The sequence below is a fragment of the Anopheles maculipalpis genome, chromosome 3RL (genome assembly GCF_943734695.1).
Source record: "Anopheles maculipalpis chromosome 3RL, idAnoMacuDA_375_x, whole genome shotgun sequence".
Taxonomy (NCBI): Eukaryota; Metazoa; Arthropoda; class Insecta; order Diptera; family Culicidae; genus Anopheles; species Anopheles maculipalpis.
In genome coordinates, this window is record NC_064872.1 from 83,294,971 (window position 1) to 83,322,845 (window position 27,875).

Here is a 27,875-nt window from a genome sequence, read left to right on the forward strand (position 1 = left end):
CATTCCCATAAACCTGCTTGTATTCGCAAACCTTTGCACATATACACAGAGAACTGTACCGATAGCCGTTTGTTGGAATCCTTTTTGCCGCAAAAGTGCGCCATCTCGGTCATGAAGGCACATTCCATGGCAATGGTCCAAAAAATCAGTGCAAGGTCAGCCGCTCACGAAACGCGATATAGATTTCATCGTAGTTTTTTATTATTTTGCTTCCCACCACTGCGACTAGTTTTGCTCACATTTTTTGCAAGTAAAAAAAAAAATCAGTTCGTGGTCGAATTTAGTATACGCGCAATTTGTTCTCGGGAGTTGCAGAAATGGTCGTCGTGACACCAGTCCCACACACTCCAACGCGCTTTGCGAAAACGAATGGCTGTGCACTGGTATGGCTGTGAGAATGGTTGGCCAGCATCCAAACGCTCGTTTCCGATTATTTTCTTCCATTTTTTCTTGACCTGATTATGGAATGCCGCATCAAATATTCCAGCACCGCAGTTAGTCACCGACGTGGACGCGGCCGGAAACCATCTTGAAGAAAAATATTCGCCAAAAAGCCTTTCTCTTGATCTCTTTCTCTCCCGCACTCAAGTGTTTTTCTCACCATTCGCCCTGTCCCGGGCTAGGTGACAAAGAGAATCACCGTTAGAGGATGATAGCCTTGAGGGTTGGAAAATTTATAACGATGATTTAATCCCACCCACATTCTCCACCCCCCCCCCCCCCCCCTATTCACCATGTTTTTTTTTCTTAGCCGATCTTTGATACTGAACTTGAGGTTGGAAGCGAAATTCGTGCGGCGCGCAACGTTGTTGCAGCCACACGCAGGAATCCCGATATAAATCGACATAAAAATAAAGCACCCCCAAAACCCGGTGATGGTGAATCATTTTAATCCTATCCGAGTGTGGTTTTCTTTTTATTGTTCATTTATTTTCCATTTGGTCGTTGGCGCTATTCGTGCGAAAAGGAAAGATATGTACTTAACGTGTTATATTTATTATTACCCTTCCCGGGGCGGCAACAGTCGGGCAATGTGATTAGGATTTGAGAATTACGATCGATTCCGGTGGTAGAATAAAAGATACAAACGCCTTCGGACCGCCCACAAACATTCCCATCGTTACTGTGGCCACTGTCGCATTTTATTGTCCATTCCGGCTTGCAAACGAACCGTGTCCTTGAATTTTACCCCTTTTTCAGCTCGATCGGAGGCTGTGGGATGACCATAAACAATTTATTTGGTGAACCGGAAACGTTCACTTCAAAAGACGATTCTGAAAAGGAAATACATTGCTTTTTCTTTTATTAAAAAGCTCTTATTGGCAGTTAGGTGTTTTATAGCAAACATTGTGCTTATAGTAACATTGTACTACTATAAACTGCACCGAAAAGAAATGTAGAAAACAAGTTTAAAATACAATATTTTATCCGCCACCAGGCGCCTCCATCGATCTACTATATTTAAATTAATGTCCATCGCTTTTCAAAGTCAGTACATTTTGTGGTTTGTCTTTGATGCTTATCATCGAACAACAGCCTAAGCCAATTGTGAAATATTCCAATTTGCAGCCATTTTCGAACATCCACAAATCGCATTCAAAACCCATAAATATTGAACCTCGCAAAACGAGACTCACCCGCAGTAGAGTCGGCCGATCGGACCGGATGCGTATGTGACCAAATTTCGGTTATTCTTCAGAATAGTCTGTGGTTGTAACAGCGCAACGGCAAACAATAAGGACCTTTTTGATCGTACTAAATGTTTTGTTATGTGTGGTGGTGAGCTCCAAAGCAAAGATTCCCAAAAAATAAATGAAACCGGAAACGGAAACCCTGCTACACCGATTTTCTCTTTTCACTGCCATAGAGCGTCTTTTTGGTGTTTGTTTGGTTTCTCTTCTTCTGCTTTGGGCTTTGGGGCAGTAAAGTTTTTCCACGAAACTTTTGCCTAACTTTCGATCGCTGACCGCGTGCAGGAAACGTACACATATACTGTTGGATAAACTTTGGGGGCCCAAAAGTTTTCAAACAGTGTAAAAGCCTAACAAACGGTAGCTAAGCGAAAGCAAAAGGAAGACAATTAAATGCTTAGACAAACTTAAGCAACGGTTGTGCGCCTAGTGCTGCATCTTGCCGGCATTCATCAATCATGTAAGAAACGTTGTACAAAATGGCGCGTGTATCGTTTTTTTATGTTAGTAGCTCTATTGCTCCCATGAAACTGTTGTCCTGGGCACAACGGAAAGCACAGACCGAAATGATTAAATTACTTCATTTTCTTAGTCAAGCCGTTTCGTTCTCGTTGGTTTGCCGTTCGGTACGATCTGTCTATCTACGCTTTTGCTTCCCTCACTTACCAGATGAAAGACGATTTGAGACGTTTTTTATTCGGAGTTATTGTACCGTATAGCATCCAGCACCGGGTTTGTTAGTCAAAGCTTTAGCTTCATTTATTTATTTCAGCTCAAGAAAAACACATTCTCGCTTCACTGACTAACAGGCGGCAGCAGCATTCTTTCACATGTAAGGTATGATGTGTCCGTCAAAGGCACCACCACTTGCTTAATGGAATGGTACGCATTTTTGGGAAAGGATTCGCAAGGAAGCTTGTACGTCCATACGATCGAGCAGTGGTGAAATCAGAACCAGTAACAATAAAAAATCACACACAAACAGAGTAAATAGACATTTCTATCTTCCCCAAAGCCGACGCCACGATTCTCCGGTGCGTTTATTTTGGCTCTGCACAAAAACTCCACTCAACTGCCTGCCGGTTCCGAGGTATCCAAATAGGAAGCAATGGAGAGGGTATGTAAAGAACCAGCGGTACTCTTGGTAGTGAAACTTTTGTTCCTCAACGTTGAAAGCAAAGCATCTTACCGCTTCAATGGGTTACGATTCCATTGAGCAATTTACAGCTTTCTTTCTTTTCTTTTTTTTTTTTTGCTTTTTGGGGCACATAATTTTGTGAAGGGAAAAGATCGATTAGATCCCAGGGCGCGCAAAAGGCAAGCCAACAACACAGTTTGTATGATTGCATTAGTATTGTTTTATCGATCCAATCGGCTAGATGGACGACGACGCGCCCAACATGGATACCGCAATTTTCTCCAAATATCTAGCCAACCTGTCCAATCATTTTAGAAAGTTGCTTTTGTAGAACAGGTAGATTTTGAAACAATTTCGCAGAGAGCGGCGAATCCGTTCCGCTTGAATCGACCAAAAGTGCGACTGACTTTTTATTAGATTGTACTGCGAAACGGCAGCCCTCTTCACCGGAATCGATTGACGGGTTTTAGTGGGTAAGGAAAGTCGGTCGGCCTTTTTTATGTACGATCCCTTCCTTAAGCCTAGCTTGGTTGGTTGGCCTACTGTTCATTCGTACCAGACCGTATCCGGCACTGTTTCGTCCCTCCCAATCGCGCAGTTAATTTATCGGCAAGTTTGGTGTAGCATTAAAAATCCTCGCGACCCTTTACCGATGGCGGCCTATTGGGTGCAAGGGTTTTTACTTCGAGAACCGTTCCCGGAACAGCTTGTAACTTTGACTTTTTTTTGCGTTTGTTTGGGTGTGTTTTTACAGCGTTTAGTAAAAAGAAGTCGAGTGAGCCTCCGCCAATCAACGACCCATTTCATCCATTCGCTTTCGTGATGGCATGTCGGGTGAAATTTCCTTCGACAAATTTATGAGTTAATTTGAAATTCATTCACGTCGATGGCAGTCAGTCAATGGTGGTTGGCAGATTGAAATTAGCCTGAAATAAATCAATGCTTCCTCGGTTTTACTCTTTTTTTATTCGAGGTTTTATTGGTTTTGTGGTGTAGGTTTTTTCTTTTTAATATAAATTCTATTCAATGTTGTGACTTTTCTTGTTCTGTTTTATTGGAGCAATAAATTAGCTAACAAAATAGATGCTTGCAAATGTGGAGTATTTTTTTAACTTTGAAAAGCTATGTCATTGAACAAAATTTGGCTGATTTATAGTCAACAAACCAATCACATTATTTGATTAAATTGTTGAGGGGAATGATTTCGAATAAATCATTTCATTTACATATTTTTAACATATTAGCAAAAACGTAAAATGCGCACCTTCTTGTGTATATATTGCGTTACATTCAATCCATTTGTATCCTAGTCAAGCAAAAAATAAACATACAATCTAATGCCATCATGGAACATTTCCGGCTGATGTTACCCCGACAACATTCCATTCTCTATTCGTACATTCCACCCGCAAAAATGCACTTCTATTCCACCGTGTGATAAACAAACGGGCAACGCCCTTCAAACGGTTGAACAAACTGTACCTGTTTTTCGCCGGCACATTATTTGCAATACTAAAGCGCTCTGATTTCTCTTCTATTTTGATTGCTGTTTATGTTGCACTCGAAAGCCTTAAAACTAAATTTCAACTCTTAAACCACGCTCGTAAGTAAACAGTGTCCCTCCGCAGTTTCGCAACATTTTCTGACGTCAATTGCGAAAGACTATCTATTCGGAAAGGTTTTTGTGCACACAAAACGATCCCAGTTCTTCAAGATAACTGGTACCTGGCTGATAATGTTCAATACGGTGGCAATTCGGAGAAATATTTCATTGAAACATTTCGTAGAAATGCCGTCGAACCGAGCGCAACATTCAGCCCCCATCCATAACCAGGCGCCTCCATCCAGATTTTCGATGTGAACGATGTCTCCTTTTGGGGTAAAAAGGCGATCTCTAACGCATTTTGTAGTCAGTTGCTCTCTTTCTAACTCACCCGCTCTTTACCATCCCAAAAGCATTTCTCTACAGTCGGAGGCGAGGTAGTAATCGGGAAGGTGGTAATTGTTTCACTTTCATCTGACGGGCTACTTTACGGTGAAAATGTTGCATCCAGCTGTCAGCTTCCATTAACCTTAGGCCGTTCCCCGGTTCATGCGGTTTGCCACCTTTCGTCCCATCCGGTCTTTCGCATTCGTCGAAGCTGACTTAAACAACCACCCCGAAGTGAGCTGTCATTGGAGAGATGCGGCTTTCTAGGTGCTCGTTTAAGTTGGTGACCGGGTAGTGAGAGAGAGAGAGAGAGAGAGAGAACGATCGGCCAGAATATTAAAGCACGCTGTGATGCTTAACATTGCTGTGTTTAGGTTTGACTTTCATTGCGTGCTTGTCATGCCAGCTACGATACTGTTTAGCTATCGTCGTTAACGGTTAGGAATTTGTCTGAACCATTTAGTTTTCCCAACTGCCTTGGATATTTCTAATGATGATATCTAAACTAATTGATTGCTGCTTTCTCTTTCTAAAGTTTGTTTTATGTAACTAAACTAATCGAAACGGTGAATCATCTAGTGTACACTCTACTACACGCTCTACTAAAATAATTCACGCACACACCCAGAAAGCTCTTGTGCTTGATTGACCTCGATCGCTCACCTTCACTACCGCTGCATGTTACCGAAAACATTCCAATGCTTTTCGATTTATTCGAACGCTCAGCATCACCACCGTCTAGTTTATTTATTTTTGTGTTTTGAGGTGCGAGTGTTCAGACGAGATCACGCATTTGATCGTATCGCGTGAACAATTAAATCGAACGTTCATTGTCCTCATGTAACGTTTTAAATCAGGCAACGGTATGCTCTGCTTTATGCAATTCAATTCAACCTAGTTCTGTGAGACAATTTTTATGAACTATTTATTTAGTTTAATTAGTGAGTTGTTGGAACAATTTCAAGCGTATGATTTCCACTAATAAAACTGTCTAATATTGTCTGTCTGATAATATTTACGAAATGAATGCAAATTAAACAAAACATCATTTATATTTCAACGGTAAGCGTTAGGTGACACAGTTTAACTGTATCTCCATGCTCTCTATCTATTAAATATTTACATTGTTTCTGTGCTCTAGAGCGTTCTGTTGAAAATTGCTCCACCAGCCGTTACAGCCGCAGTTTGTTTTCGGAAAAAAGTAAATCCACACACTACTGCAGTGCAAATTAAAGTTTTGTATTTTTGAATGTCAAGCACCATCTGTAGCGTTTCATAATTTATTACATTACCAGCATCCAGTTCAAGGTAAACGATTTTAAGTGTGTTCTGTCTATGGAAAGGGAAACAACGAACAAATTTTTTATGGCTCACCATTAGGATCCTCTAGTGATTCAGTTTGTGTGGCAATCATGCCTTTTAAAACATAACGATCGGTATTTTTTGAATGCTAAATGCTTTCTAATGTAAATTGTATTTAAACAACTGAGCTGTTTGTTAGACTTTCAAAGCCTTCCACGTTCATCGGTTGTTTGGTTCGTTTCCATTTTTATGGAAATATGAGTTTTTATCATTTCCAAAACTGGAAAACATACAATATCACATAGCCAATCGTGGACATAGCGATTCATGTAAACACAAACATCGTTACGCACGTTTGATTACATTAAAACGAGCTCGGAGCTCATCGGTCGCCTGTCTCAACACGCCAGCGAACATGTTTCATAAATATTCATTAGCACGGTTAAGCCTGGTGCGCTCGGTGGACCTGCTGTGGACCATTCGAACGTTGGCTCGTGGCGTTAAGAATCAATTTTGCGACAACATTTAAACGTCCATTGCCCATGCCTTTGAACTATGCGGTGCCCATTCATTGAATGTATTTGCTCACATCGATTTCTCATCACTCGTCAGAATTTACTATGTACCGGGGATGGGGTGCGGATTGCCAATGAATAAACATTTCACTTATTTATGAGATGAATCGTTAATCGATCGCTAGCTGGATCTGCTGTTACATCTCTTGCTCAGCTGGTTATGAGGGCAAGCATATCGGAAACTTTATCCAGAGGGGAAAAAAGTACATAATAAATGCACCGCCACACGTTAGCTCAACAATAGTCCAAAATAACTTCCAACATTTTATAGCCAAAAACATGAATCACCAGGCGTCTCCACCGTCTCGGCGTGTCGGCTAGAACCACACAAAAGACAATATTGCATTTGGCAAAAAGTAAAACCTGCAGACAATTGACAACTTGACACTGAAAAAAGGTGGCAAGCAAGCAAAACGCAAAACCTGTGCATATCTGTACGTGTATTAGCATTTGGCAGCTTGCCAACAAACAAAAGTCTACCCATTTCGCAACGATTCGTCGTTTCATACGAACCTGGCCGGTCTTACTGGCTGCTTGACATTGACAATGACACTGAAATGGTCATATTTTTGCCGCTTTTCGAAGCTATCGCGTGTGACACCCGCTGCTAAGACGCTACCATATCCACATTGGTTGCAGTCGTCCAATAATCGAATCCACTGGCAAGAGAACGGAGGGTAGAAGCGTGAGCGAGCATGGGAGGGAAAATAAAATTCTGAAACATAAAACGGAAACATTGGTTTTTCGTTTTCAACGCATACGCTAGTGTAAGAGGCTAGGTTCCTGTTTAATGGTCGAATACAGAAGAGCCTTTTTCTGTGCATAAAAATCCATCTTTCACGCTTGTATACCATAAGTGGCTAAAACAGAAGCACACACCATACTGGGTACAGGGGAACATTTCACCTGCCCGCCTCCCTTGCCTCTAGAATCCGCTCTGCTATAAAATATGTTATTTATGCTCGTTACTATGGTGCGCCAGTATATGTTGGGCTATTTTGTCCTTTCGATTCGATGCCGATGGCATGCATCGAAGCTCACTGTATGAAATATGCAGATATGTGTCCCTTGTCCGGGTTGTTCCGATGTTTTGTCCCTTGCGTAGGTGATATATTGTAATGATGGCAAAAATGTATGCAAATTGAGCTGCTAGACACAGCAGAGCCTTGAGTGCTATAAATAATAGCACTATGAATGATACTTTCACAAACAATTTTCCATTTTTGGTGCATGACATATGATTCACTGGAAAACAAAAGTATTCTTTAATGTGCGTTTAAGTATTCCTTGTATGAAATGGGAATTTCAGTCACGAATATCTTCAAAGCAGACGCTTTTTGGAACCATGTATATTCTATTATTTATATGTATTTGGTAAAAGAAAAAGCTTATTTGGTTTGTTGCACTTATCCATCATTCGCCAAGGTTAAAGAAATAACGAATTGGCCAGATGTTCATCGACAACATCCGCTTCTCTATTCCTTTTACGCTCATTTGATCGTCCTTTGATAAAATTGTATACAATACGTTAAACTTCCAAGTTTATTTTCTTAAGGCAGATCGAGCTGCGTATACAAATTATTTATTCCTGAGATAATATTTAGCATCTTTTTACACCAAAACTTCAAGCTTAACCCTCCATTTCTATTCTATAAATTTGCATCTCAAATTTGCTACGATTGGAAACGGCATTTTATAACTTCTAATTAGTTTTTAATCAGTGTAAACGACATGTAGAAATTTGTTTTGGAATGCACTCTTTCACTTTTCTGGGTGTAAACATTTAAAAATAGGCTTCCAATTTTTTTTCGATACCTACATGCCTCACATTCTTGGCCACATTCTTGTGCCAAAATGAATCCCACCCATCACTTAACAGTAAAGCGGCTGGCGGAAACAGAACCAGACACTAATTACCCACCTATCGCTTAAAGCATATATTATTAGACACATTAAAAACAACCACGGTACACGGTACGAATTTGACAGTCGGATCAATGTCTTGGTTGCTTTCTTTTAGAAAAAAAAAAGATAAGGATTTAAGCGGGTTTTTTGGGCAAGAAAAACGTTTCGAACATGTGGGTTTATGGGACCGACCAAACACATCTTTCACACGTGCCGACATTTTGGCCTTTTGATCAGTGGTCCAAGACAGTAGCGTAGCGGGTGGGTAAACAAATTGGGATTTGTTTTTTTGTTAATGAGAAATTATGATAGAAAACTGGTAAAATTATTGGAAAAAAGCTTTTCTTTTTACTAAATTCTAACACCAAACTCCTCAATTTCTGGAGCTTTTCTGATTTTGCAACAAAACAGAAGGGTAATTATAATCGAACAGGGCTAGAAAGTACCTTATTCTCAAGAACGTGTCACCATCGTGCACGTGTGCGATCAACTTTTCCCCTTCACGAACGGCTGTTGGTGGGTCGACAGAAACGTTACGATCGTGATAAACTTTCGCATTTTCTGACACATTACTTTGAAGAACTTTTTCGTACGTGTGAACGAGTCATTCGCGCTAATGTTTCTGCTCAACGTTGTTTTTACGTTGACTTACACGTAAATACAACAGTGTCACGTTGCGTGTAAAGCTAGTTTGATCGAATATACTCTCATGTTGTTTTTAGAAAATTGGACACTTTTTTACAATTTCGATTTCGATATTCTAATTGGGTTAGTTAACGATAATATTGTCGAATTGTAATGCATTTAATGATGCCATTCTGAACAATCTTCTTAGGCTCGCATTAGAATATTCTGTAAATATTCCGAATTACTAGATTTGCACATAAAATAAATAACTTCCATAAATGAATAGCGTGTAGTAGTATTTATACCATTTTAAGGATGCTAGACACCTTTAGAAGATTGTGTTTACACTCTTCCCTCTAGACTAGACAACGGGTAGAAGTATTTCTCTCACCCTAGCCAACCCACCAAAACGCCTCCTACTGCATCTGTTTTTGCTTTTTAAGTGCATTGTGTGCATCTGCACCATAGCCATATAGATAGTGTTGTGATATAACGGAACAGAAAAGATGTAACCATATCACCACGTTTCCATGTCAATTGCTTGCCCCATTATTCGCTGATTGTGTCCGCTATGTTTACCTTCATCCGCCATCGCCCCTCTTCATTCAAGCTCCATTTTCCACCGTAGCTCATCATGCATCCCTTTTGTTGTGCTTTAACGCCCGTTCACACGTGATCCGAGTCTAGATTTATTTTTTTCTTTCTTTCAACCCTTCTTCTCCCCGCATTCAATGACATTGTTGCACCGTTTCGGGGGATGATCGATCGGTGATTGGCAATGATGTGTGCACCCCGCTGATGATTCGTGCTGATTCACCACGATTACTTTGCCACGTGCTAAAATCGCTTATCGCACATTTGATAACAATAAAAAAACCCCCCGACTGAACACAAAAATCAAATACTTTATAACATATACACACCGTTTTCGTTCAACACCGACTCGTTACTTTAACTTCTGCAATAACAACGTGCACACACATTCAAACTTCGTACCACTGTGTAATGGCTTTGTAATGGATGTCACTCTAACTGTGCTTTTTTTCCACTCACACACAAACTCACGCGTACCTTTATGCGCCACACTAACGCGATAACGTAATAAAAAAAAAATCCTGCTCTCGATAACACGATTCAACAAAACGATCAGAAACGCGCAAGGATAAGTTTGACAGCCGTCATCATCACGATAGCGGTGGTGGAGGTGGATCAGGCGGTGGTGGCACCGTCAGCACATCATCATCCAGCGGCCAATCGTCCGGAAGTTCCGGTTCCGGTGCGGTTGGGCATTCTACAGCAACCGATGGTGGCAGCAACAGTGGTGGTGGTGGTAGTAACGGGCAAAATAACAGTGGTGGTAATGGTACGGCAGGCTACTCAATCGTATCACAACATCAGCCGCTAACTAAACCGGAGCGTCCGAACAGTTTGGGACCTTCCAAGCTTACGCGACGGATTGTCTGCTATCATGGCGATGGTTGTAAGTATGATCGGAACAAGGTGTATTTTAGGAACTTTCACTATTATTCTGCTTCGTATTCGAGTGGTAACCAATTCACAAACCTGTTAGAAGTTGAGGTAGAATAATAAAGGATGTTTGAATTATAAATTGTGTAAAAATTTACAGAAGAAAAGAGACATAAATAACAACATTTAGAACGTATGATAAATCATACAAAAATCAAGCAAAGGTTCTGTATGTTTACTTTTGCATAACAAAGTGTTTTTTCCTTCAATCAATCAATTTTTGGTCTCTAGAAGATAGTATATTGTACTAAATCTGTACTAAAGTTATACTAAGCCGTCGTTGTTTGAAATAACTAGTGTTGTCTCCAGCATTTTTATGTAGTTCTTGTGTATGTATTTTTGCTACTATAATGTAAAACTTTTTTTGATATAATAATGAACTGAACTGCAAAGCAATTAACGTAAGGTCGTGCAAAACGTGTCTTTCAAAATGTGTAAAAACGTCTAGAAACCCGTATTTCGAAGGCGTAACGATTGCAACTAATTTTTTTTATTATTTTTAATCGCTCTCTCTCTCTTTCTGTCTCTCCATCTGCACCAGTTCAAGATAATCAAAGGAAAACACCACCGCCGGCCAATGATGGCCAACAGCACCAGCAGCAGCTGCAGCACCATCAGCTGCAACAGCAAACGCAATCTCTACAGGCGCAACATCACCACCAAGCGCTCCAGCAGCAGCTTCAGCAACATCACCAGCAGCAACAGCAGGCCCAACAGCAACAGCAACAGCAGCAGCAAGCTCAACAACAGCTTGGTCAGCACGGACAGCACGGGCACGGCCATGGACACGGGCACCATGGTTTACCGAATCACATCGTGCTGTCGGAGTTGCCGGAACCACCGATACCGGTGTCGGAGATTGGTCCTATCCCACCGCCGCCCATGTTCTCCACGCCCAGCCCAACACTGGCCGGGACGCGTTCGCACGGTTCCGGTGGAAGCGTAGGCATGGGCAATAGTGGCGGTGGCAGTAGTAGCGGCGGTGGCATTACAGGCGGAGGCCAACCACCGAATGTGCATTCCACTAGTAGCAATAGTAGTATTATGAATAACATTATACCGTTAGATATGAACGATTACGACTACGACGGTAAGTACAGTGAATGTATGTAGAAGCGAACGAAGAAGAAGGAGTGTCTTTGATATAGTTCATCTTAGTAGAAATTCTTCATTACACCTAGTACGAGTAGTGATGTATAGCATGTGGTTTTAAGAACTACGCGTTCGTACTCCTAGCCATTCTTTGCCAACTTCACAGCTGAAGTATGAAATTCCCTTCCCATCCTAACGGCCTAACAATGTTCGTTGCCGTTGTTGCCGAAAGCCGAAAATTGAAAACACATCACACATATCGCACAAGCCTTAAGCGTGCTGTAAAAATGTCCTCCGTTCATAATGAAACCTTGCATATCTTGCTTTCTACTGTGCACGTCCTATGCCATGTGTGTGTGTCCATGTTTGGCGCTGCTTCACCATCATCAACAATGCAAAATTGCACACTAACGCTTTCTGGTCGACACTCTAACGCACCGCCTGTGAGCATGCTGTTGATATCCTTTGGGTGATTGTGCTTCGTTGACAACACAGCATCATTTTCCGGCACTGCTATGCCCAGTGAACCGTCCACACTGACAGTAAAGTTGTTCTATATTGAGTGGCAGTAGAATGAGATCTTCTCGGATACTCTTCTAATTTCTTTTAGTTGTTTAGAAGGTGACGGTTTATAGAAAAAAGTGCACAAAACAAGTCCACCGTGTACCACGACACACTCGCATTGGAAGAGATGTTTCCTGCGGTCGTGTAACTCAGCACCGAAACTCTCTGGTGTGAGACCACAGCATCAGCAGGTCACGCAATTTTGGTTTTTATTCTTTTTTGCTGCTGCTGAAAAGTTACGCAACAAACAGGATGTTTGTGGTGGTAAAGCGGGTCGTCCATCGAAGGGGAGTTCGGCTTTGGCGATGGAATGTGTAAACCCTTAAAGTATGGAAGTGAACTCTCTTTTGACAAGAGGTTCGGTTCCACCAGTTTCTTGACTAATATTGGTAGATTAAAGTTTGTGCAAATAGCCTACAGATGTGTGTTTTACTACCGACGTAGCGGTTTAGAATCTTTGTGGAAATAATTTCACTCAAGTTAAAGAAGCTCTATTTATGATTGCTTTAAGCTTTAGAATGTTGGATTAAAGTGGGACAAAGTATAGAAATAAATTATTCTTTTTCCTGTGTACCATCGCCAAGAGGTCAATGAGGTAGACAGACACCTTAAGATTCTGGCTACGGAAAACAAAAACAGTGCAGCAAAAATATAACTAAATAAGCTCAAATTAACTCGACACTCTGGTTGAAAATAAACCATCGACGTCAGTGAATGAATGAAGCCGAAAAAACCCTTCTACCGACGGATGAGTTTTCCCGCGGTGTGCGAACACCACTACACTGCGCGCAATCGTGTGCACGTTTCTCCCGGGTTTTGCAAACCGTTGCTTATCTTTGCCACTGACGCATTTAACCGTTCGTCAGACAAAATTCGCACGCAAACACATCTCTGCGTGTAAAGGAGTTTGCAAAATTTCATTCCAACACTCCCTAATAGATACCACTTTCCCAGCTTCTTTCCGGTATGAGAATGGAGTGTTGCCACAAGGAGACACTGGCACTGGAAAATTGCAGACACGGTCGAAATATCGTAACCGTCACGAAACAAAACTTCCCCAGGAACGAGTGACTTACCGTCTAATTACACTTCATCGCTTCACCCGAGGTTTAGCCGTGTTTTCACGACGGGATGGTACAACGTGTAATACGCTGCAGCAACCGGAACAACCGGAACTCAGTGAAACAGGTGCTACCTGGTGCTTGTTGGTATGCTGCCAGTTTGTTGTAAATTTAGCCTCGACGATCTGCGGCTAATCAGATTCACCCAGACACACGCTAATGAATATACTTACCTATCGCGGAGCTGGAAGAATGTTTTCCATTTTCCATCCTTTCCGGAAGAACCCAGACCCTCACTTCCGGTCGGTCGGAAGTTGTTTTTGGGTATATTTCGCGCGTAGCAAATTTTCGTTTCGTTTTTTTTTCTCGCTCTGCACGTGAGTTTATTATTTTTAATTTTCCTTCGGCAAAACATACATCCACAGGGCGTCGAGTGAAAACATGTATTTGGGGGAATGTTGTTCAATGAATGAAACACCCGACTACCGGACCGGTCCCTCCTTGACCGTGGCAATGTATGCACCCGTGAACTGTAGTGTGTGCTTTTGCTGTATTTAGCAAAGCGCACCCATTTGATGAATGAAATAAATAAAAACGTAAAGGAAAACTGTCCGTTTAGCAGTGCAAAAAAACGCGTCGTATCGTGTGGCATTGAAATTGGAGTCTGTTTTTTGTAACCACACACTACGTCAATCGTTCGTTGCACATTTTAACCCAAGGAAGGAAGAAACGACTGGTTTTCTGTCTGGGGTGTTGTTTTTTACAAATTACAGCAGCAGCAGCGCAGTATCTCGAAATGTCGTCACAAAGGCGCTCTTTACGGTGTTTTAGGGGAGGGTTTGGAGAATGCTTTTCCGCGCCATCACGTCACATTTAATCCGGCATTAAATCATTGACTATTGAAAATTTGGAACGAGTGGCAGCATTCGAAAGGGAAGACTCACATGGTGATGGCAGTGAATATCGTTCGTTTGATGAATGGAAAGGGACGCTAAATTTCGACACAGCTAATGAAATGTGTTTTTAAACATTCAAAACTATCCGAATGAGATTAAACGTACCTATTTTTACTACTCGCGTGTTGGGTGGATTAAAATTAGCCTTACTTTGCCACCATGAAGTTGATAAATGTTGAAAATCATTCATAAATTAAGAAAAACATGGTTCTGAAGGTACAATATTGTTTCACTAGTTGAACATCTCAAACAACATCCTGCTCATCTTCTTTATCGTGATCCATTACTTCCCGAAAAATACGTTAAGATATTATTCATGTGTTTCAGTTTTAACAATATTTTATTATGCTACCTTTTTTCCTACCTTCTACCGCCGCTTGCAGATCATGAAAACAATGATCAAGAAGAGGTTGATTCGGACGAAGACTACATGTACCCGATGTCTCAGCCGAACCCCAACATTGACACGAACCGCATCGACGAGATACCGGCCAAGGAGCCCAACATTAACGCGGTGCCATTGAAGTCTGCGCTGAAGAAGAAGGGCTCGAATCCGGGCACACCGACCCAGGACAACCGAGCCCTGGCGGTGCGATACGACACTAATCCGCCGGCTGCTGCCACGATCAAGTAAGTTCTTTTTCCGTTCAATTCCGTATTCCGTTATCGGTGAAACAGATTAGAGAGAGAGAGAGAGGGTGAGAAAGAAAACCTCTCCTATGTCCTGTTGTTGATCTCGAAAGGGAGATCTTGAGAGGTTTTGCTTTGAAAACTGGGAAGATTTACATCCTAGAAATTTAGTTTTCCTCTTCCGAAAAACCCCTGTTTGCTTTGTAAGTGCTCGCTCGCTCTCTCTCTTTCTCTCTCTCTCTCTCTCTCTCTCTCTCTCTCTATCTCTCTCTTTCACTTTCTAATACACGTGGATTTTCCGTCTCTAGGTGTATCTTGGTAGCAATTGGTAGATCCGAGCACGATTTCTCAGCCTTTTCGTTGCACTGTCTAAATCGTGATCGTTGAATCTCCTAGAGCTGTTGGACTTTGATTGCTCGTTGTTGTTGTTTCTAGTGACAATAATCCCGTTACAGTAGCTTCGTAGATTCATTTCCCTGCAACAACAACAAACCCCGTCTTCAATGAACTAGTTCTTTAGGCGAGCTCCCTTATCCAAACTGTACATTTTCCAACCCATTTCTAGCAAACTTGAAACAACATGTTTTATGTTCCTTTTCTCCCAATTCTCGTACATATCAGGTAGCTCTTTTGTCAATAGATTCACTTGTTTCGAATTAAATGTATCTGCAGATTTTTTTCCATAAAACGGCCAGTTTTCACAAACTGTTTTTTGACACATTTTATTCTCTTTTTACTGATTTTTCATCCCTTGCCTCTATCTACTCCCTATTTCGATCATTCGTTTGTACTTCCTATTATTCTCGAATTTCTTGTAACTTCTACACTTCACGTTTACTTATCTCTCTCCCTCTCTCTCTCTCTCTCTTTCACAATTTTTCTCTCTGTACCTCCCATTCTTCGCGTGTATTGTGTAACTTATTCAACAAACCAACAAAAAAAAAAAAACAAAACTTTCCTTTCTGTACATTTTAGGCCAGTTTTACGACCACGGATTAGAATATGGTAATTTCACCAAATGTTTATTACTCTTTCTTCATGTGTTTTTTTGGTTGTTTGTTTTGCGATATGCACGCGCACATAATAATTATTCACCTTTTTGTGGCAGTTGATTTACGATTTTTTCCTAATTGATTTATACTTTTCTATTAACTTTTGCGAATGGATTGTCTTCTCGTTTTTGACTAACCTTTTGTTTTGCTCATTTTGGTGTATTGTTTTTTGTTTTCCCTCTCTTACCGTTTCTTATAATCTCATCACCCATTGACAAGTTTGCAAACACACCGGTTTTTGTGTAATTTCTTAACGTATTCTGATGCACTTTGTTATTTTGTATCATCCTTTTGCCGTTCAACGTAAACTACTTTGTTGGAAAAACAGTACATCTACACATTGACTCCCTTGACTGCAATCACTCACGCTTAGTTTTTTGTTGTCACGTGTTGGCTCTCTACCTCCGGAACACGTACAGCTTGCGTAGCATTAATTGGATTAGCATCCGCTTGTCACGTCTAGCATTGCAGCTTTTAGCTTTGCTCCCTGATGCATGGCCTTGGCGGAATATGCGTGTATCGCAGATCAACACAACTGCACTGGCGGGGTTGTCGCAATAAAAACACAATAAAAACATCGGCAAACCGCACCGCTGCAGCAACGTGTCACTGTCGATGCTATAGTTCTTTCCCATCGGAAGCGGAACTAATTGAAATGGCTATCAACCTACGCCCAAGACGATTTATGTGCATAGTATAGATGTAATGTATGGCGCTTTTCCCCCCTAACGAAACAAACGTCTCAACGTTAGGAGATAGTAGTAAATAATGATAGAGTCTGTGAAAGGATGTGATGCCAGAAATTCGGTCCACAATCTTTTAATCCAAACAAGATTACCAAGACGTCGGTCTTGATCGTCCGGTTTTTGGCTGCTACTGCTAAAATGATGGCAGAATTTCATTATTGTGACGTCTAGGGAAGACGTATGCGAGATACGGGATCAGTTAAGCTCAACTGAACATGCTTTAGGTTTGTTGCAAGATATATTGTTAAATATTTACGCGAGTCGAAGCTTTAGAGATACTGCTAATCTAACGAAAAAGCATTATAACTTCAAGCTTCTAAAATAATATTTTTGTTCTTCTAAACTCATCATGTTTAGAGAAGTCTTGTTTCGGAAATGCACATGCTGCTATAGTTGTTTACACACAGCATAGCTTGTTAGCGACATTCGGAAGTGAAGTATGCCGGAGAATGTTTCTTCCCAGCATGTTATCCACCGGCTCGGAAGACATGACGCAGATAGACACATTACAAATCACTCGAATTAATTTTGTTCTATACTCGCTCACCCTTTTTGACAGCCTATTATAGTCCAGAAATTAGGCTTAGGCTCGTATGAAAGTTTGTCGTTCATACATAGTATGACGCTATGGTGGTTTCATTTAAATATTTAAAGCGATTCGCATCCATTCAATGTCTAAACCAAAAACTTTTGCTGTCCATTTTACAAAACCCAGTAGAAAACTTTCGATCCAAGCCCCATCTTTGACCGTCATCTTTGTGGACAAATTGTACAGCCCTATCCCTTTTAACCCTTTATTCCATTTCAAAGCTTCTGCGCTCGTTAGTAAGTTAGGATAAACCCCGTTGTGCAAATGGATGAGCCTTTTGTGAAGCGTTTGTGGGGGTATGATTTGTGGAAAAGAAGTATGCAAAAATAAAAACGGGAAAGACACGGCCACCAATTTTGTCTTTTACGGTACCATCAAGGGGTGACAAATTCAAGGTGAAATAAATTTCAGGTGTTACTGGTTAGGCTTTATTTTCGGTTGTTCTGGACCTATTTCATTGTGTAAAAGAAATCATCTTACCGGCGGCGATCACTATCAAGGGTTGTTTTATAAACAGCACAGTGGATTCTTTGGAAGTTGTTTATGACGTTTTTCCTTGTTATTGACCCTTATCCTAAAAATGAGCACAAATTTACAGGGTTAACTCGCTTAGTTTGCATAAGAAGAAGAACATTTTAGTTGCTGTAGCTTATTTTAATTGCATTTACCACTACCACTGCATCACTAAAAAGTTCACCAAGAAATGTAATAAAACCCATCTGCAAAGGTGTCGGAATATCACCGCTTTACATCACCGCAACTAAATACCAGCCAACCAATATTGGCTTAACAGAATGCAATAAAGCGTGTAAAGAAGTCTTTTTTTTGTGTGGTGTTTTGCGAACTTTGCAAGACTTTTAATTAACTACAAACTTTTGCCAGTGTAAACCATGCTCAACACGCTTCGGTACACGGTTCTGCCTTTATTTTGCTACGAAAACAAGCATTATCTTTGCAAGCAAAACAGTAAAACATTACTTATTAGCCGTGGCGAAACAACAAACTCCATCTCTCGGCTGCCAAATTTCCCCCCAAGAAGGTCAAAGATTTCGCACAAAAGCCGTGTACAACCGTAGATGAAAAATAATTGGAAAGCGTTCGAGGAACGTGTACACTATTGGGCGAGGTAAAATCACGTTCCTGTTCCTCGCCGTGGTAGAGGAAATCATAAGCAAGACATGATTTATGCACGAACACAGTGCTTCCGCGTTCATTCGCGCCGCACTAATGATGGATTTTGTAGAGGAAAAATTATCATTTTCAAATAGAATCACGTGCGGTCACAGTACAACTTGCAGTTGGTATCGTTACGTTACCAGCATGCGATTCTACTGTCAAAGCGTTGCGTAAATAGTTCTTAAAGTTTGCTGTATTGTGTGGTATACGTGATGCAAGAAATGGCGAAGCCTTTGAGCATAATTCACTCAATTTATTTGCTTGCAAACTTGTTATGCTCCCGTAGTGCAAGAGATAGTTTGAAGTGTGGAAGGCGTTTATTTATGCTTGCTTATCCGCTTGGTGTGGTGTATCTGATTTTGATGGTGTGCATAAATCTGTATGATACACGAGGAGAACCCTTGAAGAGCCCAAGATGTGAAGGCGTAAAGTGTTAATTTCCTACTAAAAATGCTTTAGGGCAACCAACATCACCCGGCTTATGGCTTCCGGGGGCGAAGTATCAAAGCACAAAGAAAGTTCATAGAGACGGCGTTAATGTTTTGATGTGTGTGTGTGTATCTGTGTATCTTTGTGTCCTATATCCACACAAGTTTGGTCGAATGGTCTATGTGTAAAGCGCATGTTTGCCGCCCCGAAGTATCCACCTTAAAGAAGAATTTATCCACCAGCAACAAATTGCGCTCTCAAGTGTAAGAATACAGAAAATGTAACATTCTAGCTAAATGTTTTACTTCACATGCTACAAATACTATCCCAAAGAGGAACTCATATCCCAAACAATATACAGTCCATTTTCTATCTTATCTTGGTATAGCAGCAATGTGATAGCTCGTACAGTACCTAAAAGATGCTTCCATGCATCCGATGTATTACATTTCTCAATAAAACACATCCACTTTAGGATCTCCACCAGTGTCGATAATGAAACTTCCATTCGCGACCAGCAAGAATCTTAATTAAACCTCACAGAAGACTCACTGGCCTGATGCGAATACGTCTTCCGTCATCCATCCAACAGTCTAGAGGGCAAGTGTGTTTGGGAGGTTTTCCTTCACTGCCCCAAAGCTCTTACACACATTGAGTGAAATAAAAGTAATGCCAGCAGCAGCAAAAGACAATCAACGTGCAAAACCATCCTCGTACGCTTGCAAGGATGATTTTGCCGGTTTAGTGTCTTGATGACCTTGGTTATCTTGGCGGTAGTCGACGTGTTGTTGCTCAGTACATTTCACTATATATTGTTACTACCCGGACGTGTTCCATTACACGAAGGGCATTTTGTCGGCACAACATCGAAAAAACTTGATTACATCTTCGTTAAAGGCGCACGGAACGCGATTATGTCAACGTTTCAGACACATGACGTTAAGAACCTGTCAGACATTGAAGAGACTTACTCTGTCTAGTCGTTTGTTGCGATTAGAGTTTATGTCGGTCTAGTATTTGGGTTCAACAAAAAAGAACTAGACGATTTTCGTGAATTATTCTCCGTTGGAAAATATTAAAGTGCTAAATAGCAACGGTGAACTTACTCTCCAACGTTCCAATTTACAGCAGACAGAACACAGAAGCTCATTAAATCAAAACGAGATTTATTTGTAACAAACCCACCATCCAAACCGCTTGCTCTGGCTCGCACAATCTCGTCGAAAATAAATTATCCCAACTCCGCATTAAGCTTCGTAAACTTGTACACATCAAACAATGAACCTGTGCCGGTGTACTTTAAACTCTATTACCACGACTATTTGAGAACCAAATGTGTACAACTATACGGCAAACTCGGTCCTGTTCACACTCTCTTTCTCTCTCCGTCGGGACATACCACATACAGCTTACCAATTTTCCATCGCAAACCCCAGACTCCCCAATCCCCGAACGGATTAAAATTTGAATAATTAATCTCAACAAACTACTCCAAACAAGTCGGTGTGGAATAAAACTATAAACGATACGAACATGAGCTTTCCCTCTACGCGTCATTTGCATTCTACCGGGTAAAGGTACCGTCGTCCGTTACGTGTACATTGCCGTGCCCTGGGATGGCAATCGCTGCCATGAGGATGTAAATTAATGTTCGCTCCGTTTGTTAGTGTGCTTCCGTCGCCATCTTTTGCCATCGGCACATAGTACTACTACTACTACGCTGCAGAGTGAATGCACTTCTATCGTGGGTTGTAAAATTGATATCTGCCACGCTAAGCATGGCACTCGTTCCATCGCTGCCGGTGCTTATCCAACGACGATATGCGAATGAAAACCGGGCAGGATTTTTCCTTTTTCCTTTTCCTTGACGCTCAGCCGTTTGCTGAAGTCGGACATGGAGAGTTTATCCAGCTACGAAGGGATAACCTTCTCCCAGCAGCCCATATTTGGTGGGCGTCTAGTTTGGGAAACCATTAGCAATGAGCAAGTGAAATCACACCACAAAGCCACTATTATTTGTGCAAGTATATGATAAATTATTCCATTATAATGATAATGTCTTTCCACTTTTTCCACCCCTCTTCATATGTCTGGTTACAAGTTACTGGGTTAGGAATGTTTTGACATTTCGGGAAGGGAACATGAAAATCTGCAAAACACTGTGCGCTAGCTCGCGTTCGCAGAGAAAAAGCTCTAGAGAAATTGCGTTACTGACAGTTCCAATTGCTGCAGCACCTCCAAAAATGAGCATTTGTCCTTAAACGCCGCAGAGTAAGCGATGCTCAGGACCGCAACCTTAGGTCACAGTATGGCTACATTCCACGTATACATCCGGGAGAAAGACCGTTACCGCATTCCATCCGAAAACGATCCAAAATACCGACGTGTGTGTATGGCTGTTCTTGGTGAGTTCTTTTCGCAGCCCGCCCGTACATTTGCAATTCCGAAAAGGATCTACTTCAATCCTTACCTTTCGGACAGCGTCTTTCCGGAAGAAAATTCTTTGCCTAAGAAACAAACAACGTCACGACAGATACACCACACGTTCCCACGAGAGTTTCTGTTGATGTAACGAGTCGTTTGCTTTGGAGTATGTTTGGTGGAAAATTGTCTTCCATCCGGCGCGAAATCAGTCATGCAAATTTAGTTTTGTCACTGCTCTCCTACGAATGATTAATTATTAAGTGTTTTTGTCGGCAAATGCTTTGTGCTTTAGAAAACCATGCGATAGAAGCGTTTAATCATTAGTCGTTTCACAAAATAACAAGGCATCTAGGAAATAAAGTTCCATTCGAGCTGCTGTTCGAGCTGAATATCGCAGCTAATAACAATTCACATGACGAAAGGGAAACACATGCATGCTGCTGAAGGTTCAAAATTCTTTCTTAAACTTAAATAACTAATTTACGCGGTACGTTATACCCACAGTTTGTTTGGTTAAGTTCATTTAATATGTTTCATTTAACACTACATTAAATTTGGTTTGATTTATTTAACCACTTTAAACCTTTAAAATGCCTGTTTGTATACTGTGTATTGATTTTGTTACATTTTAATGCACCTTACCTGATCCTTCCCGGATACATACAATACACCAGGTGTAATCTTTTTGCCACTGACAGCAATAAAGCATCACACTACCCTTATCCCATCAAAGAAATCCGTTCAAAATTGCAAAATGATGCTCAAAAATGTCCATTTTGCAGCTCTCGACCAATGCGTTTCCAAATCGGCCTACCGAGCACGATGGAAAACAAGGAAAACGCTCGTCCGTTCGTGATCCGCGAGACTGGCGACGATTGTGATCAGTCCGATGGGCCGATCTGCTACCGCGACGAAGATGCGGATCGGGCCGCCAAAATTGCACGCAAAGAAAGCCTCTCCATTAAGCTGGCGCTGAGGCCGGACCGGCAGGAACTGATCAACCGGAACATCCTACAGCTACAGTCGGACAACGAGAAGCAGGAATCGAAGGAAGCGATCGGTGCCCGCCTAATCCGCCGTCTGTCAATGCGCCCCACAGCCGAAGAGCTTGTTGAGCGAAATATTCTCAAAAGTAAGCCAAAGACATACCAACCAAACATCCGCATCCTATGAAGATCGTCGTCGTATGAAACGTTTTTTAACCATGAAACTCTTAACGTTTTTAGCTCAATCGCCAGCGGAAGAGAAAAAGCAAAAGGAGGAAAAGAAACGGTACCTTCTGCGGAAGCTCAGCTTCCGGCCGACGGTGGATGAGCTGAAGGAGAAGAAAATTATACGCTTCAACGATTACATTGAGGTGACACAGGCCCACGACTATGACCGGCGGGCCGACAAACCGTGGACACGCTTGACCCCGAAAGACAAGGCCGCCATTCGCAAGGAATTGAACGAGTTCAAAAGCTCCGAAATGGCCGTGCACGAAGGTAGTCGACATCTTACCAGGTACGTTATCCGGCACCTACCGTGTATTAGAACACAGACAGGCGTACTTCGAATAGCTAAGCCATATTGTTCCAATTTTCAGGTTTCATAGGCCATGACAACTGCAAGGAAGGGCCAACCAGTGCAAGCAATTTGCCATTCATTACGTTTTACATTTCTCATTAGAAATTACTACCACCCAGCGTTTGACCGTGTACATATGAGTGTGTGGCCTCCCAACGCAGCAACGCCATTGGGTCGTTGATAATGCTATCGATCTATCGCATCGGCTTAGTTTTCGAACAGAGGACAATACCTAATATCCCCTTAAACGGGCTAAGGATAGGCGAGGGTAAAGCAGTAATTTCGCGTGTCATCTGCATCGGAAAGAGCGCGCTTGCTGGAGTGGTTTCCACTTTACACACCTATTTGAAGGCTCCGTTTTCAGAAGGCGTTATAGCCGCTGCCTACTCTGGTACCATCCTCTGCAAAGGGTGTATGCCTGTTGTGTGCTGTTCAATTAGTATTTCCCACCAGTTTACAAAACGAAGCAGAAGAGAGCGTAAACATTTTTCGATTCCAGCATGCAAACATTTCCATCGTATCCCGACCGATGCCAACCGAACCCTTGACGACGATCATCACATATAGACTAATTTTGCTATGAGTTTGCCTAGTTTATGAGAAGAGAAAGCCTGGATGACAATGACGACAAGAAGAATATATTTTTACCATCCAACCACTGATGACGCGAATCACAACGGATAGAACTTAGAATTGTTCATGCACAGACAAATTCCTTCATGAAGGAAAGTGCTGGTACACGTTGCACAGTTTTTTTGTTTAGTTTTCCGGGAGCAGAGCCATATTGCGTCACTAAACACGATGGAACCAGATATTGTTTTCGATCAGCGAAAAAGCAAATGCAATGATTGCATGTGTTTGTGTGCAATTAGTAGCTTCAAACCATTTAAATGCTTCAACCAACAACAACAAAAAACTGTGTGGCATGGTGCATTCAGCGAAGGATACGTTTAGTGCAACTACATCCTGCGTAAAGAAAACATGGAAGCAAGACACAACAATCCATAAAAAAACCGGTTGTAGTGCAAAAAACAAAAATTGTTTTGAAAAGCGAAAAAGAGAGAGAGAGAGAGAGAGAGAGAGAGAAAAAAAAAACATAAATGAGAATAATCATACTGTGATAATGTTGATGACGTTATTAGAATGTTACCGACAAGGAGGAAAAGAGCATGAAATGTATGTATGAAAGCGGTGGGATATGGGGACACATAAAAAAACACTTGAACTGTGGAACATTTTGGGCAAAGTTGTATGATGAATAAGTGGAAGCGGACATTATGTTGGTACTAGAGAGAACAGGGGCCGATGAAACGTTGAGAGCAAAAAAGAAAAACACATCACAACTAGTGATGTGGTGTGTAGTTCGAACGATATTTAGGGTATGCTCACCAGGTTGAGCACATACGGCAGTAATCACAGCTTAATGTGAATTTTAGCAATATAGAGCCACGGACAAGAGCATACGCAGCAATTAGCGAGAAGCGATAGTTACAGCAGCAGCGCATCGTGCGGCACTAGATCAATACCAGTGATGAACGTTGAAGGACGCAAATACATCTGACTGAAGTCAATCAACTTCTCGCGCACATCAACGCAGGGTTGCCGTATGTTTTTCAGCATTTAGTGCCACATTTTCAGGGCCTCGAAATTGTGGTTTGATTTCTTTCCCTTTCTGGGCAAGCCAGAACTACTACTCCATGGATTTGATTGAGCAACACATGGTTTCAAAATTTATTAAAGGCTAGAAAAAGGGTATTGAGAAAGTTTAAGGATGGGTTTTCAATCGCTGAAACATTGGCCGGCCATACACATACACCAATAACACTTTTGATATCATCTCGCCTACTTTGAAAAATCTTTAAATTGGTTTCTAAATTTCAAATATTTGTCTTCAAAATTTAATAAATCAAATCAGGTCAACATTTTCCATCATTGGGCCAGATTTTTTATACAGCTGGTTAGTGAAATCTATGGATGCATATGGATAACCCTGCGGTAAATACGTGCGCACACGACAGAGAGAAAATATCGAAACATCCGCTGTAGAACATTGACCGTTGGTCCACCAACTGGTGATAGTGCTACAATGTGTGCTACTACTGCAACCACAACTACTACTACTACTTCTATCCCCAACTACTACAACCGCTATTACTACTAACGCTAACACAGCCACCAGTACCAGCAGCGGCAAGCAAGGAAACCAGAAACGAATTCCTTACATTGTACATATCCTGGCGAATGCAACGGAGAACGATAGCGCGCAGCTGTTATGATTCACGGTGCGCGCACGTATTATTAATCCAAGAAGGATTTGTGCGCATATATTTGAATGCACGAAAACCAGCAACGAGCGATGAAAAATCGATGTTTAAACTTAGAAAAAAACCTTTCCCTCCCTTAAAAGAGAGATAAACTAGATAAACAGAGAGAGAGAGAAAAAGGTTGAAAAAGTTGACAGAATCATTTGAGAAACTCTTGGAACATCATGTGATCCTTCGCGATCTGTACAGTTTACAATGCACACACCTGTAGACGTGTGTAGCATTCAATTTGATCACGAGTGTGTGTGAAAATAATTTTAAAAAAACAGTATGCGAAAGCCATAAATTCGCAGAATTCAGAAAACAAAAAGAAGCAGGCAAAGGTGTGACAAAACAACGAGACAACAAAGGAAGAAATGGGAAGAAAAAGATACTAAAAGAAAAATACATTTTGATAACAAAAAATATATTCATCTTCTCTGAGAGAGCTAATAATAAACGAAAAACTGTTTACTCTGAAACAAAACCCCAACAAGTCTGTAACAGTTGGAGTGAGAGAACTAAAGAAATATAAAACACTGAACAAAAGCCAAGTGAAAAACGAACGAATGAAGAAGGGCTGTTGGACGAAAGAAAACACGAGGAAGGCGAAGTTCGACACACTGTATCAAAACAAGCAATTGCAAAGCGATGTGTAAGATACGAAAAATTCAAACAGAAATACTGTCCTAGAAACCCCCAAAAAGTAAATTAGAGAACAAAACTACAGAAAACAAATGTGTTCGACAACGATAACACTTGGCTTTTGAGGTGGGGGGAATAAAACACAAATAAAGCATTACAAACTAAACCAATAACCATAATCAAGCATTAAAAGGCATTTTGGAGAGCGAAACAAACAACATTGTAGATGGAAAACGGTGCATTCATCATTGTTGTGCATCGGAAAATATCCTCACAGAGCGATACATTACAATAGAATACACACAGACACAACACACATACAACCCTTTGACGCGCTGTTTGCCGCCACAACAATATTGCAACCGTTGCAAAGGCATTTTTGTAGGGACCGATATTGGTTGGTCCTTTTGTTTTGACTGTGTAGTATTTGGTTTGGCGACCACACAGACACACCATCAAATTGCTCGCTTTTCTCCTTTCCTTTGGAGAGGAGTTTTTGTCTCGCTGGATGAAACATTCTGAAAAGCGATCCCTTTAGTGCCGTGCTAACCTACGTTTGGCCTAAAAGATATAATCTTGAATGAAAGCTTGGGGTTTTCAGTATACTAGGTCGTTTTTTTTTCTCATGAAATACTTTTTTGGTAAATTGGTGCTTTTTGGCGTGTGCTGTGGTCAGAGGAATGAGTCCGTTTTCCGTGTTTGTAGTAACACAATGATAATTTATCTACTTTGGAAAAATAGTGGGCAGCCCTAATAATTTGACTGTATAGGTCTGCTCTTTTTTGACGAATGTAATTTTTGATACGTGATCCTCTAAGGGTCAAGCTAAACTTTCCGTAAACGATTATCCCACAAAACACACCCTCAACTCAACTCTACTCAAACAAGAAAGAATAACAAAAAACAACATCCAAATGCATAATCCCAAGTGAAAGGGAGAAGATTAAGAAATATGATTTAGATAATAAAACAGAAAAATTTCATTGCAGAGAAGTAACGGAATAGACACACGCTAGGTTTTAAGTGTATTACGTAAAAAATATATATATGAGTATATATATTAATATCGATTAATTAAAAAAAACAACTGAAAGGAAAAGAAAAGGATTAGGGATAGTGAACGAGAGAATAAGAATGTGTGTGTGTGTGTGCGTTCGAGCGTGTATGTGAGCGGGAAGGAACGGTTACGGTAAACCGTTGACAAATTGGACGCAGCAGTGTGTGTCCGGAGCGAAACAAATCAATAATTTGTTAAGACAAAACAAACAAACAAACAAACAAACAAAAGAACACAAAACAAGTAACGACAAATAAAAGAAGAAAAAATGATAATAACAAGGGGGCAATCTTTTATTTGAACGCGAGTGTCACTTATATGGTGGTAAGTATTCCCGTTCCGGATTTTCCTTCAGACCTACGGAAGTTATAATAATGCCTTATTAATGGTGAGTGATTCAATTGGAAAGCTCTTGTTCAACTGACCATTTTACCGATCAGTTGAATCTATTTGCCTTGATTTGCCTTTTCCAACGGCGTAACGTGTCGCTGAAATAATTTTTTCTCCCATTATTTGAATCGCTCATCGACGACATTGATGTTGCGATGGTGAGTTCTATCGCGTGAGTTCTCACATCACGCTCACATTTGACAGCTATATATCTCACTGCCATCTTGTTAGTTGGTCAAGCAGCGAGCGCGTCGTGCTCCGGCATTTGTGCGAAGTACATCACCGGTGAAATAGTTGTGCTATTCTGTTCTGTTCCGTGTGCCCGGGGAAAACGGGTTGTTTGCCTAAAATCTAAACCATTCAAGTCAGTGCAGTGACGGTGCTACATTGAAACAAATAATGTTTTAGTTGAACTCAGAAGCGACAGCTTCGCATACTAATATAACGTTCAATTACACGACGAACGTGGCCATAGGTTTGTGTGTAATGTGTCGTGCTAA

At 41.2% G+C, this 27,875-nt stretch overlaps 1 protein-coding gene across 1 annotated transcript in view; it reads left to right on the forward strand.

The window, feature by feature from the left end:
* The window catches only part of LOC126561571 (uncharacterized), a 92,268-nt gene extending 69,144 nt beyond the window's left edge, over positions 1 to 23,124 (forward strand). Inside the window, exons 6-11 of the mRNA XM_050217802.1 lie at positions 11,237 to 11,785; positions 14,752 to 14,998; positions 15,974 to 16,003; positions 22,197 to 22,546; positions 22,641 to 22,917; positions 23,000 to 23,124. Of these exons, the coding sequence (XP_050073759.1) occupies positions 11,237 to 11,785; positions 14,752 to 14,998; positions 15,974 to 16,003; positions 22,197 to 22,546; positions 22,641 to 22,917; positions 23,000 to 23,015 (1,469 nt within the window). The 3' untranslated portion in view covers positions 23,016 to 23,124. The remainder of the gene's footprint in view (positions 1 to 11,236; positions 11,786 to 14,751; positions 14,999 to 15,973; positions 16,004 to 22,196; positions 22,547 to 22,640; positions 22,918 to 22,999) is intronic.
* Positions 23,125 to 27,875: the final 4,751 nt, after the last annotated feature.